The 13,378-nt window shown below is 38.0% G+C and overlaps 1 protein-coding gene across 2 annotated transcripts; it reads left to right on the top strand.

Moving 5' to 3' along the window:
• The first annotated feature begins 2,125 nt into the window (after positions 1-2,125).
• On the top strand, positions 2,126-13,259 carry LOC106140463 (putative aminopeptidase W07G4.4). 2 transcript variants are annotated; one of them, XM_060950948.1, is made up of 7 exons: positions 2,126-2,631; positions 10,101-10,653; positions 11,114-11,283; positions 11,368-11,572; positions 11,806-11,988; positions 12,236-12,346; positions 12,953-13,259. In XM_060950948.1, the coding sequence occupies exons 1-7, from the start codon at positions 2,464-2,466 to the stop codon at positions 13,201-13,203; spliced, it is 1,641 nt and encodes a 546-aa protein (XP_060806931.1). In that variant the 5' UTR covers positions 2,126-2,463; the 3' UTR covers positions 13,204-13,259. The 2 variants fall into 2 exon arrangements, with proteins under 2 accessions (XP_060806931.1, XP_060806932.1); XM_060950949.1 differs by having other exon boundaries at positions 2,130-2,631; positions 11,393-11,572.
• Positions 13,260-13,378: the final 119 nt, after the last annotated feature.

Below are 13,378 nucleotides of genomic sequence, written 5' to 3'. Positions count from 1 at the left end.
TCCCGGCACCTATACAAAAAAGAATAGGACCACTCCATCTCTTTCCCATGGATGCATTAAAAGGCGACTAAGGGATAGGCTTACAAACTTGGGATTATTTTTTAGGCGATGGGCTAGCAACCTGTTTGAATCTCAATTCTATCATTAAGCCAAATAGGTGAACGTGGACATTCAGTCTTTTTAAGACTGTTGTCTCTGTCTACCCCGCAAGGGATTTAGAGTTTACTATATAAATAATAAATAAATAAATATATACGGGACAAATTACACTGATTGAGTTAGCCTCGAAATAAGTTTGAGACTTGTGTTACGAGATACTCACTCAACGATACTATATCTTATAATAAATACTTATATAGATAAACGTGCAAGACCCAGGCCAATCAGAAAAAGTAATTTTCTCATCATGAAGTTGTTGGGAATGAGGGGAATGCGTGGTATAAAAACAATTTCACCAGCTACACAACCAGTAAGAATTTTAGCTTCTATAATATTGTTATGAAGCGACACCACTTTAAGGCGAGTCCCATTACAAAGTTTCGGCGGGGTTAAGTTGCGTAACAACATAATTGGAATGCCTACTTTTAGTGCAATTGTATACGCGGGCAATCCAGATGCCGAAAGTGAATTCAAGAACTCTACCGGATAAGTTGTAGCATCGGTACTATCTAATTTTGGCAGCGGCTTAAATCGCGTTATTTCTTAAATTCTCATATGGCGCCATGTCGTATCAGGTGGTCAAAAATAATAAATATGATAATCAATTATTTATAGCTTTTTATATCGATTCAAAAATGACGAAGTTCCATACAAACTTGCACTTTTCATCCCCTTGGGATACAATTTCAGGATAAAAAGTAGCCTATATTCTAATCCAGGTTACTAACTATATCTGTGCCGAATTTTGTTCAGATCCGTTCGGTAGATTTTGCGTGATGCGTGTACAAACATACAGACAGACAGACAAATATTCTAAAAAGAATTGTTTTACCTTCTATTGACCCTAAAAGACCCCTTATAATTATTTTTTTTAAATATATTCAATGTACAGACAAAGTTCACTTACAGTTTTATTATATGTATAATATAATAAATAATATATATATATTATATCTATACGGATAGTACTAATAGGCTATTTGACAAAGTTCTAAAAACTATCTAAGGGTATTTATTTGTTTATAAGGAGCCCTACAAAAATACTTTTCTGCCTTTATTACAGCTATTTCATTAAAAAATCGAAAAAGAAAATGAAATATTCAAATATGCCGCCAAAACGCGACTTTTAGCAATATGGCGGCCATAGCATGCAGTGACGTAAATTTCGTGTAAATATCATACAAAGCTTGTTGGTGTTTCGAAAAGTTTTGATTTCCTCTTGTTTTATTTAACTTGTGCCACGTCATATGTGTGAAAATTATTAAAATGAGTTCCTATAAATGTTGTGCAGTGCCTCAATGCACTAATACAACAATAAAATCTCCTACGAAACTGTTTTTTTCTATGCCGATGGATTTGAATATTCGTAAGAAGTGGTTTCAGATCATGATCTCAGATCAGTGGTTACCAAGATATACTTACATTGATGTTTTCACATTCCTCAGTTCGGCAGCATAGAAATCTGGATTGTCTTTGAAGAAGACAATCCAGATTTCTTCTTCCAACCATTATTGCGTCCACTTTTGGTAGGTTTCAACTGTCAGCTTTCGCGGAATTGGTTTCCATTATTAAATACCTATGTTATCTGAGTAAACCTGAGCGATCAAACACTTATAAAATCTTGAAAAATAATAGCGAACACTAAGGAACGGTACGATCCACAGTCTGTTTATGGATAATTGACGTCATAATAGAAATAGCCAATCACGTTCGTTTTTAGTCACGTGACAGCTGCATATAAAAACCTAATTTTCTGAGACGGATTTTGTTTAAATAATGCAATATTTTTATCTCGCGTTATTTCAAATCGCTCCAAAAAAATAATATTAAGACTGATGACATAAAAGAAATGTATATTTTTAATACAGTCAAATAGCCTATTACATGGCTATTCCATTGCCTTTCCCTTGTCCTATGAGCAAGGGAAAAAAGTTTAAACTGGAACGTGTTGTCACGTCGTTGACATGACATTGACTACTTGACGTGACATTTGTGTTGCTAAGGTGATAATTATTTATAATATGTATATTTAGATTTATATATTTATATTAAAAAGTATTCAGTCTATATGTATTTTGAGATTTATTAGTTATAAAACAATTAGTTATCCGTTTTAAAACAAATAGGATTATTGTCGCCTGTCTGATTCGTACCTGTGTGTTATCATGATATAAATAAACATAAACAGCAACGATTATCTTATCTCTGTATGTAAAGCCAGCCGGGCAGGTCTGTTTGTTCATTATTACAAATTACTAGTGCGAGTTATTCCTTTAAAATAGTGTGTTAGTTAGTTGTATAGTCATGTCGGAGAGCGTGGAAGTGCACGGGTGCCCGGTATGGGTGGCGAGCGAGCTGGCGGACGCGCGGTGCGACGCAGTAGTAGTGCTACTGGTGCCGGAAACGCCGCCCCCGCAGGCCCTGGAGGACTTCATCGTCGCCGCCCAGCAACTAGACGCTGGACTTGTTAAGGTACCTATTCCTTTCAATAATCTCTATTGAATCTTAATTATTTATTGTAGGTTCAATCTTCAAACTTATTTGCATAATATGAGTACAAGGTCTTAAATTTATGTGTATACCAGATCTTCATATTTACCCTTTCGGATGTTGCAAAACATTTCTTATGTATTAGTAGACATACTAACTTCTTCAGCTGCTGCTGCTTTAGGAGAGGGTGTGCAATCAGAAGCGGTTCTGTATTAAATGTTAAAAATGGTCATCGCTGTAAGGAGCGCCATGACATAGTCAGACTTTCTCTTGAGCGCTGTGTTGAGGTATCTTGTTGTTATTTGTATTTATAGTCCACCCAATAGTAGATAGTATTATGAATTTGACGGCTTCTGTGGCTCAGCGGCAGTACGCTTGTCTGTGACACCGGAGGTCCCGGGTTCGAATCCCGGTCAAGGCATGATGAGAAAAGATCTTTTTCTGATTGTCCTGGGTCTTGGATGTTTATCTATATAAGTATTTATTATAAAATATAGTATCGTTGAGTAAGTATCTCGTAACACAAGTTTCGAACTTACTTCGAGGCTAACTCAATCAGTGTAATTTGTCCCGTATATATTTATTTATTTATTTATTTAATTTCCTGAATGTAATGGAGGAAGTTATAATTATAATTTTAAATGTAATAAGAATTGTTTAAACCTAGTATCGCACAATAGTTATCCATAATAAAACTGTTACATAAAAAAGGCAACAAAAGTGCCTTTAATAATTACCAACTCATTACATTTATATCAATTTTTCTAAAATTTATTAAAAAGTTTTACACGAAAAGTTAACTTCATTTTTAATAAGTACAATATATTGATTTCAAAAAACAAAACCGACTACACTGGCTGCATTTGACATAATAAATTCCATCTTGCGAAGTATGAATGATAAAAAGTGTACAACCGTACTGTTTAATTTGGTGTTAATATATGGATAAGTTTAGTTTAATTTTATAATAATAGATGGCGTTATCCCGTTTTGAAACGCGATATGGTTTTGTTTTGATACAAACATAAATAGAAACATAAACATAGTTTTCTGCAAAGATATTTTGGAGAGAGAGAGATTCTCCAGGGTTTGTAGTTTAGAATAATACTCCGTTTCAGAAGGTGAGAATGGAATGGTTTATTTACAAAATTGAGACATATTTATATAAAACTATTTACAATGGAAAATGCATGGACGAATCATAAATACGGAATTATTACCAATGATGAAGAGAAGTTATTTTTAACAAATCAGAAATATCGAATTATAGCCAATAGTGTGAGCGTATTTACAATAGGAAATCTATCGAAAAGTTTTTGTTGATAATAAAATGGATTTGCATAGATTTCTTAGAATTTTGTATTGCTGTCTCTTGAGTCTGGATAGCTCCGTCTCGTTTCCGCTACACGTGTCGAGCTTGAGTTTCTGTGACGCCCGGCCTTTAGTCGCAGTATATGATATTCGCAAAACATCATAAGAGCAAGACATTATAATCTCAAAATAGCACATTCTCAAAATATGATATTCTCAAAATATCATAATAGCTAGATATCATATTCGCGAATCATAATGTTCCCAATACATCATATTTGCAAAAAAGCTAATACTCAGGAAATCATATTCAATCAAATATCATATTCGCATTTCACGATATTTTTGATCCAAAAGTAACATCAGCTACAATAAAACCAAGACTGCGTTTAATTGATTCTTGTCCTAAAACGTGGTACTGGCTGGCCATTTATTTGACAGGAAAAACGTCAACTTTGATTAAACATATTATTTATTGCCTCAGAGGGTAAAATACTTTGCTTTAATTAGTGTTTCTCTGCTTAGGCATAAATATGGAACAATTCAAATGTAATAATAATGAAATAAAGTTCATCAAAAGTCAAAAAAATAAACCGGTGTTACTCTATCAGGGATACAGGTACAATTTCTATTTAAAAAACAAATCTGGGACGACAAACTGGCGGTGTTCTAAGCAACAAGAATGCAGAACGTCAATAACTCTCAACGCCAACAATGAAATTATCAGACCCGCTAAGCATGTCTGTGATTCTCCCAATTTTACAAGCAACCTAATAGATTTGATTGTTGATGACTGTAAGAATGAGGTGTGCACCAATTTTACTTCTGCGCAAAAGATTTTTGAGAACAATATTTTAAAACACGATTTCAAGGGTCAAGAACATGAAATACCAATATTTGCGTCAAAAAAAGATACTCTGTACAGAGCTAGAAATAAATATTTAAATATGGATAACTTGAAAAAAGACTCATTTAACATAAGACTTCCAGATAACTTAGTAGGAGATTTCTATTTATACGACGTACATGAATCATTTGGCCGTATTATATTTTTTTCAATGTTGACACGTGCAGAGATACGTGAATATTTAAAAACGGTATCAAGTATTTACGGAGACGGTACGTTTAAGATTGTACCTAAGCCGTATTATCAACTATACAGCTTACATGTCGACGTGGCACGTACTGAAGAAACAATTAATTTTATTCCAATAATTTTTGCTTTACTTCCCAACAAACAGCAAAAAACGTACGAGTGCTTTTTTTCTATACTTAAACTACAATTCGGATTGAACTTAAATATGTACAAGTGCGATTACGAACTGCCTGTTGTTAAAGCTGTAAACCAGGTATTCCCAAATGCAACCGTCAAAGGCTGCTATTATCACTTTTGCAACGCTGTTTTCAAAAAAAGCAAAGAATTCGATCTCTCTGCAGAAAATCGAAAAATTGTGCAATATTGTTCATTGTTACCACTGCTACCATCAAATTTGATACCGGAGACATTCTACACGATTATGGAAATGTCATCACGAGACCGAGACATTAATAAATTTCTTGATTATTTTAATAATCAGTGGATGAAAAAGATAAGCAGTTCTATATTAAGCTGTTATGATCAAAAAAACAGAACTACAAATGGAGTCGAAGGATGGCATCGCCGAATTAATAGTAAAATTCCTAAAAAGCCAACATTGTATCAATTTATAGCATTAATGAAAAAAGAAGCAAAAATACAAAAAGTAAAACTAGAAAGAAACAATTTACATTTTGCTGACAAGAAACGAAATAAAAAAACGATAGACAAAAATAAAAAAATTAAAAGTATCGTCAATGATTGTGTACTTAAAACAATAAGTCTTCCGGTATGTCTAAAACGGTTAAGTGTTTTACAGAAATATTAGTAGTAAATATATTTTGAATATAATTAATAATAATAAGAATATTTTTTATTTTGTTTTTTGTAATAAGAATAAATAATTTGTTTTGTAATACCTAACAAATAATACTATGTTTCGAAATAATATATCTACCATTTCCAGCACTTCCAGCGGTCACCTCCTCCGCTCTTTTTTGTCTAGCTACATAAATTTTTGTCATATATCGTAATATATCAATTACATATGCCTTACTGTACTTAGAATATAATGTTTTGAGCTTATCATATTTTGCGAGTGTGGTATATTGCGAAAATCATATTTCGTGAATGTGTTTTTACGAGAATCTTATGTCTAGCTATTATGATATTTTGAGAATATCATATTTTGAGAATGTGCTATTTTGAGATTATAATGTCTTGCTCTTATGATGTTTTGCGAATATCATATACTGCGACTAAAGGACGCCCGGTGCGGCCGCAGGCGCGCCGAGGGCGCTACGTGCGGTGTGCACGCGATGTTTGTTGGGTGAAACTTGCTTGCGTATAAAACCGTCTTGCTGCTTGCTCCCCGCCTCAGTGTGAATTTGAACTTGCGGCGTGAGGTCGCGCTCGTGAAGCTCGCGCGAAGTGCAGTGTGTGCGACGAACTCTTGAGTTGTGTTGTTTCGGACGGAGATCCGATGGACAATAATGCAGTGTGAACAATTGGCGTGTGAAGATGCTGATGCTGCCTGGAAGAACTGCTGATGCACGATGTGTGGCATGTCCATGTGCACGCGCTCACAAAACAGTTCTTTTCAGAACTAGCTTCTTCTGGTTTCTGGGCAACGAAGTCGGCATGATATTAAACTGCTTGATTTGTTTTATTCATCTCTTATATATATATGTATTATATCTGTTATATCCTGGTAAGGTATTGTAATTGTAAATATTGTGAAGGTAACTGTTGTTCTTGATATTCGGTAAGGTAAGCTTGTTGGTAAGTACCTATGTCGGTAGTTGATGGTAAGTATGTTGGTAGCCACAATATAAATGGAAAAATAGGTCACCACAACTGAGGTCAAGTGACATAGTGTTAGGGTGTGAAGATAATTTGCCACCTACCAAATGGTAATACGGCAAGATCGAAGATGTGCATCCTGGTAAAGATAATTTAACAAGAGTAGTTACATTACGTTATAAAAATTCTCTTATTCAACATCCAATTTCAAAACTTTGCCCTTTACCAGTTAATGCTGAATATGATTTGTAAATCTAGTTTTTAGAAATTTATATTTTTACATTTTATCAATTATATTGTTTTGTTTCCTTGCTCATGTACGTTAACATGAATTATTACTTTTTTGCCAAGTGCTACATAGTGTTTACAGTCCACTACTTAGCTCAAATGTTACTTGATGACTACTTGATATCTACTTTATGTTTAAAGGAGATAGTTAGTTTTGACTTGTATATTATTTGGACAGTTATGTACTTTTTTGATGGTTTTTTTTGTTTGCTATTAACATACTTTGTATTATCTGATGATGATGCACATACATTTAGTTTGTTAAAGTGAACACATGTTGTGAAGTTAAGTTTGCTTTATATTTTTTCAGTTTGTTATGGACCAAAGGTCCTTGGTGGGCGATATGTTTAATTTGGTTTTAATATATGGATAAGTTTAGTTTTATCTTATAATAATAGATGGCGTTATCCTGTTTTGAAACGCGATATGGTTTTGATTTGATACAAACATAAATAGAAAGGTGATATTTGAATAAATGTCTTTGTTCCGGGAGTCTGAGTTTCATTCAAGCTGCTTTGCTCGATATACTCTTGTCTATGTACTCTTCTTTGATATGTCGAAGGCATTTGGCCTGGTCTCACATCCATTACTTCTAGAAAAATTAGAGCATTACGGTATAAGAGGCAATGCATTGGAATGGATAAAATCATACCTCAAAAATAGGAAGCAAAGTGTAGAAATAATAACATTAAGAAATAACAAATTTTGCAAAAAATATAGATCTTCCTAGAAAGAAAACACATCCGGTGTTCCACAAGGAAGTGTTCTTGGGCCATTACTGTTTTTGGTGTATACATATAAATGACTTGCCAAATATCACCGCGCATAAAAGTATATTGTTTGCTGATGATTATTAGGGGTTGTGACAATTACTGAATTGTCACAACCCCTAATAATCCAAATAATAACTCGGTTACAAATCCCAATAATAATTTAAATATTCATCAATCAGAAATCGATAAGACTTTAAATGTGATAATTGACTGGCTTATAAATAATAATTTAGTGATCAATATTGATAAGACATATTATATAAATTTTAATAATTTGCCTGATCTAAATATAAAACATGACGGGAAAAAATTTAATAGGGTAAAAAATGGACAATTTAATAATGTCCATTTTTTACCCTAAGTGGTATAAGTATTGACGAAAATTTAGATTGAAAAAAAACAGGTTGAAAATGTTCGCAATAAAATCAACAGATTCACTATTGCATTATACAAACTTGCCAGAACTGCGACCACAGATGCAGCTGTCATAGCTTACCATGCCTATGTGGAGTCCGTCCTCCGCTATGGTCTTGTGATATGGGGAAATAGTACTAAGTTTCAGCAAGCGTTTATTGTGCAAAAAAATGCATCCGAGCCATTTATGGAGTCGCACCAGACGTATCGTGTAAGCCTCTCTTTAAATTATTAAACATTCTTCCACTTCCTTGTCTTTACGTATTTGAAATTGGCTGTAAAACTTAAATACAAATTGTTCAAAGTGGCTGAAGAGGTATACCCAAGAAGCACAAGAAATGTGCATAGACTAGTGTTAGATGTAATACCGAAAAGCGAAAGATTTAAAAGGAATTGTTACTTTATGTGCATATCCATATTCAACAAAATACTGGAAAACAAAGTGTTTGAATTATAATTTATTCAAAAAGGAATTATTTTGCTGGCTTCTTGAACACTCTTTTTATACAGTCCATGAGTTCTTCAATTTTAGATAAAAATTAAATTTATTCATAATTATTTTATTTTCTTGAAATCAAATATTGACAAGTATGAAGTAGTTTTTTTTTTCTTTTATTTATTGTAACAAATGGACATAATATTTTTATCATTTTATTAAAAATTAATTAGTTGACTTAAGTGACTTATGTATAATTTTATAATAAATTGCATGCTATAATTAATGGCTGACCAGGAGGAAATATGTTTTGTTTTTACACCTTTTGTAAACCTGTTCGAACATGAATTTGTGATATATTTTTTTTTATTCTTAGAATGGTTCTAATTTCTTTGACTCATTTGAATGTTTCTTATTCTTTCTTGTTCTTAAGAATGTTTGGAATATTGAATAGTACTTGATTGATATTGGATAGTACATATGTAGTTATAAAAAGAAAGATTTAACATAGTATGGTTAGAGTGTAATGGAACACATAGATGAAGTTTATTGTAGGATCTTTCTTACCTTGTCCTGTATTCCTGTATGGGGAATGAGAATTTTTCAGGAGAAAAAGGATTGAAAAAACATTACTAAAGAAGGGAGAGAATATGGTGAACCCTAATCGGCCATCAGTTGAATTGATCACAAAAGGGTTTAGCCGGATACCTATGACGAGTCGGCCCCCAAATGGGAATTGATATCGAAACTTTTGTTTTAATATCGACTTGATGTTCAAACACGATTTATGTACCTTTCGCGACCGACTTCCGCTTTGACCTTGAGATAGAGAGCAAAATATCCGTATGCTTGACTATTACTGAATGTGATATATCTCTGAAACTTATTAAGATAGAGAAGTGAAACTAACGCGAGGTGTTAGGTTACATTACAGAGTATATCACATATATTTTTTTACAATTTTTAGAATAAAAAATTGACATAAAAAAAACACATTTTTTTTTCTGAGTTCTCTGTGATTTACAATCATAAAATTAATATATGTTATGCTCCTTTGTGTGCTCTATTACCCATAAAAATTGCGTAAAAAAAGTTGGTGCAACACAACGAAAAAAAATTATAAGTGATTCGCGCCTTGTAGTGTGAGTGTATAAACGAACAAGTTCGAACTTGTTATCGCGCTGTTTACTGCATCGTTTGTTTAGCTAAAGTCGCAGTCATTTGTATTAGGTACACAAGAATACGGTTTGTTACTCAAATTCTGTCATAGGTATTTTGTATCAGCATTTTGAAATTATTAACTATCGAACCAAATCCTTACTAAGTAATACTCTGTAAACTGAATCTTCAGGAATGCGCAGTGCTGAGCTGCGGCCGCGTGTCGGGCGGGCGGCTCGTGCTGTCGCCGACGGGCCCGCTGACCGCCTACGACGACGTGCGCAGCGTGGCGGAGGCGGCGCTGGCCGGCGTGCGGCGCGCGGTGGCGGCGGGCGCGCGCCGGCCGCTGCTCGTGCTGCAGCCCAGCGCCCGCTGGCGGCGCGCGCCGCTCGTGGCGCTGCTCGCCGCGCTCGAGGCGCTGTACGTGCCGCTGCAGATCCGCGAGACCTTCCCCGAGCGCGCGGAGAGGCCGCAGGCGCTGGCCGTGTACGCGGAGGGCGTGCCGGCGCCGGCGCGGCTGCTGCGCGAGGCGGCGGCGCTGGAGGCGGCGCGCGGGCTCGCCAGGGACATCGGCGGCGCGGACCCGGAGCGCGCCACGCCGCTGGAGTGCGCCAAGCTGATCCAGCAGTCGCTGCGGGGCGGCGCGGTGGCGGTGCGGGTGGTGGACGACCGCGACGTGCTGGAGCGGGAGTACCCGCTGCTGGCCGCCGTCAGCCGCGCCGCCGACACCGTGCCCCGCCACAGAGGTAGTGATAACAAAAAAAATTGCATTGACTGATTTCTGTATGCCTTTATGACAAAGTTTTTTATTATAGTTTTACATATTTTGATTTACCAACACGTAGTTATTTTATTTTATCCCGGCATATTCTTTTGAACAATTTCTTTTATTTTATTTTTATATAAAAATCTCTGGCGAATCATGATTATTTCCATAATATGTATATGTATGTATGCACAATATGTATATTATAAGTATTCATATGTATATTACCAATAAAACAGCACAGGCGCCTAGCGGACACGGCAAACACCACGTGACAGGCTTACTTGAATAATTGAACATTTTTCACTTACAATAACCAACCAGTCCGAAGTATTCTAAAACTTTCATATAGACCACGAACTCGAGTAATTCACCTGCATGCATCTTGTTTCGGGGGTAATTGTGTCTAAATTGTCCCGCATTTATGTATATATTTATAGCTTGCGTGGTGTTCCTGGAGTACACGCCGGCGCAGTACTCGGAGACGCTGATGCTGGTGGGCAAGGGCGTGACGTACGACACGGGCGGCTGCGACATCAAGGCGGGCGGCGCCATGGCCGGCATGTCGCGCGACAAGTGCGGCGCCGCCGCCGTCGCCGGCTTCTTCAAGGTAATGTGTCAGACTCGCAGTCAACATTGTTCATTCATATGTTGCCACTTTGGTTGTAATTCACGATATTAAGATCTAGTTTAGGATCACGAGTGTCGTGTGAGCGCAGGCACTCGACCTGCTGCGCGGCGGCGTGCGCGCGGTGGGCGCGCTGGGGCTCGTGCGCAACTCCGTGGACGCGGAGGCCTACGTCAGCGACGAGCTGCTGCGCGCGCGAGGGGGCGCCGCCGTGCGCGTGGGCAACACCGACGCCGAGGGCCGCCTGGTCATGGCGGACCTGCTCGCGGAGGTGAGCTTCTGACTAGCTCGTTTGGAATTCGCACTAATAATAAATGATTTGAATTAAAGGAGATTAAGAGCACTGGAAGCGGGTACCTACACAATAAATATCACACAAAAAATATTAAATGTTACCATGTTATGGTAGTACTAGTTTTTTTTTAATAACAAATTATGGTTGTTTGCTTGTTGCACGATGTGTCTTTTATTAAAATTTTTATGAAAAATACTTATGAGGGGTAGATGCGCGAGCGTGCGGCCGGGGAGAAGAACCCGCACCTGTACACGGTGGCGACGCTGACGGGCCACGCGCACCGCGCGTACGGCGACGGCTACACGGCGGCGCTCGACAGCGCGGCGGCGCGCCGCGAGCGCCACGCGGAGAAGCTCAGCGCCGCCGGGGAGGAGGTCGGGGACCCCATGGAGGTCAGCGTTGTCTCGTTTTCTTTCCATCTCTTTCGAATCAAGCTAATTCTTTTTCCGCCTGCTTCTGTACCTTTCTAATTATACTAAATATAATGAGGAACCTAGAGAACTCTTAACTCTGTAATTTTCCTAATTACTTGTTTTTTAAAATTAAAACCTTGTAATAATAAATATATACCCAGTTAAATGTAAGTTAGTCTCGTGTGTGACCTCAAGTAATGTTACCCTCCCACTGTATAAACGGCAGGTGTCGCGCCTGCGCCGCGAGGACCTGCGCGCGCACGCGGGGCGCGCGGCGGGCGACGCGCTGCACCAGGCGGACTCGCTGCCGTCCGCAGCGCTGCCGCGTGGACATCAGGTCTGCGTCGCGTCTCATTCACTTATGCCACATCATTTTCATAGCAAACTTAACGTGAAAACGAGACTCAGCGGTAGAGGATTAAAGCTTTTGAAAGATAGGCGGAGCGAATTGAAAGGGGTAGGAACGTGCTGCAAAGTTTTTAAGCGTTCGAAAGAGTATGAACCATTTGTAATAGTGTAATGCTCCTTTGAGCATTCAAGCGCGTCAGTGGTCGAATTAGTAAGGTGCGTGATGCGCAGAAAGGTACAGATTCGAATCCCACCTCGGCTATCTACCAATGACTATTATCGAAAGTTATGTACATTAGTTTGAATGCTAATTGATGCTCTTACGGTGAGGGAAAACATCGTGAGGAAACCTGCTCATTTAGGCAATTGGAAATATAACCATGATCGATCCAACACGGGTTAGGTTTACCTGCAAAGGATGCGGAGGACAGATGGGAGTCGCTTCGTGTAAAAATCTGACTCACCTCATCCATGGTCATACGCGACTAAGGGATAGTCTTATTAACTTGGAATTCTTCTTTTAGGCGATGGGTTAGCAACCTGTCACAAATTGAATGTTTATTAATGTGGTGCGTTATCCATTTGAGCGCGGCAGGGCCCCGCGGCGTTCCTGCTGCTGGCGGCGGCGCTGCCGGGCGCGCTGCGCTACACGCACCTGGACGTGGCCGCCAGCGCGGGCGCGCTGCCCGCCGCGCCGCGCGCCGCGCCGCTGCTGGCGCTCGCCGCGCACTACGGGCTCATCGCCGACTGACCGCAACAAACTACACCACTCATAATATATTCACCATAATAATATGTGTATCGCTATTTTTATACGATTATATATTTTTACAATTGTTTATTTGAGAAAGCATAATAATCAACTTAAGAAAATGTTATTAAATAAATTCTTTATATATAAATTACACTGTTTCACTTCCCTTTTCAAACCTTTTTAAAGCCCGAAAAGATCCAGTAAAGTTGTCGGCTTTAGTTCTCGGGCGTTCCGTCACTGCTAGCAAGGGTAAACGTTTATTGTATG

The sequence above is a fragment of the Amyelois transitella genome, chromosome 23 (assembly GCF_032362555.1).
Source record: "Amyelois transitella isolate CPQ chromosome 23, ilAmyTran1.1, whole genome shotgun sequence".
In the NCBI taxonomy this organism is placed as follows: domain Eukaryota; kingdom Metazoa; phylum Arthropoda; class Insecta; order Lepidoptera; family Pyralidae; genus Amyelois; species Amyelois transitella.
This window is presented reverse-complemented; position numbering and strand designations above follow the sequence as displayed.

Excerpts from the sequence above, each read along its gene's own strand:
- LOC106140463 (XM_060950948.1), top strand. The coding sequence starts at position 2,464 with ATGTCGGAGAGCGTGGAAGTGCACGGGTGCCCGGTATGGGTGGCGAGC. Across the intron at positions 2,632-10,100 it reads TAGACGCTGGACTTGTTAAG|GAATGCGCAGTGCTGAGCTG; the intron begins GTACCTATTCCT and ends CTGAATCTTCAG. Across the intron at positions 10,654-11,113 it reads CACCGTGCCCCGCCACAGAG|CTTGCGTGGTGTTCCTGGAG; the intron begins GTAGTGATAACA and ends ATATATTTATAG.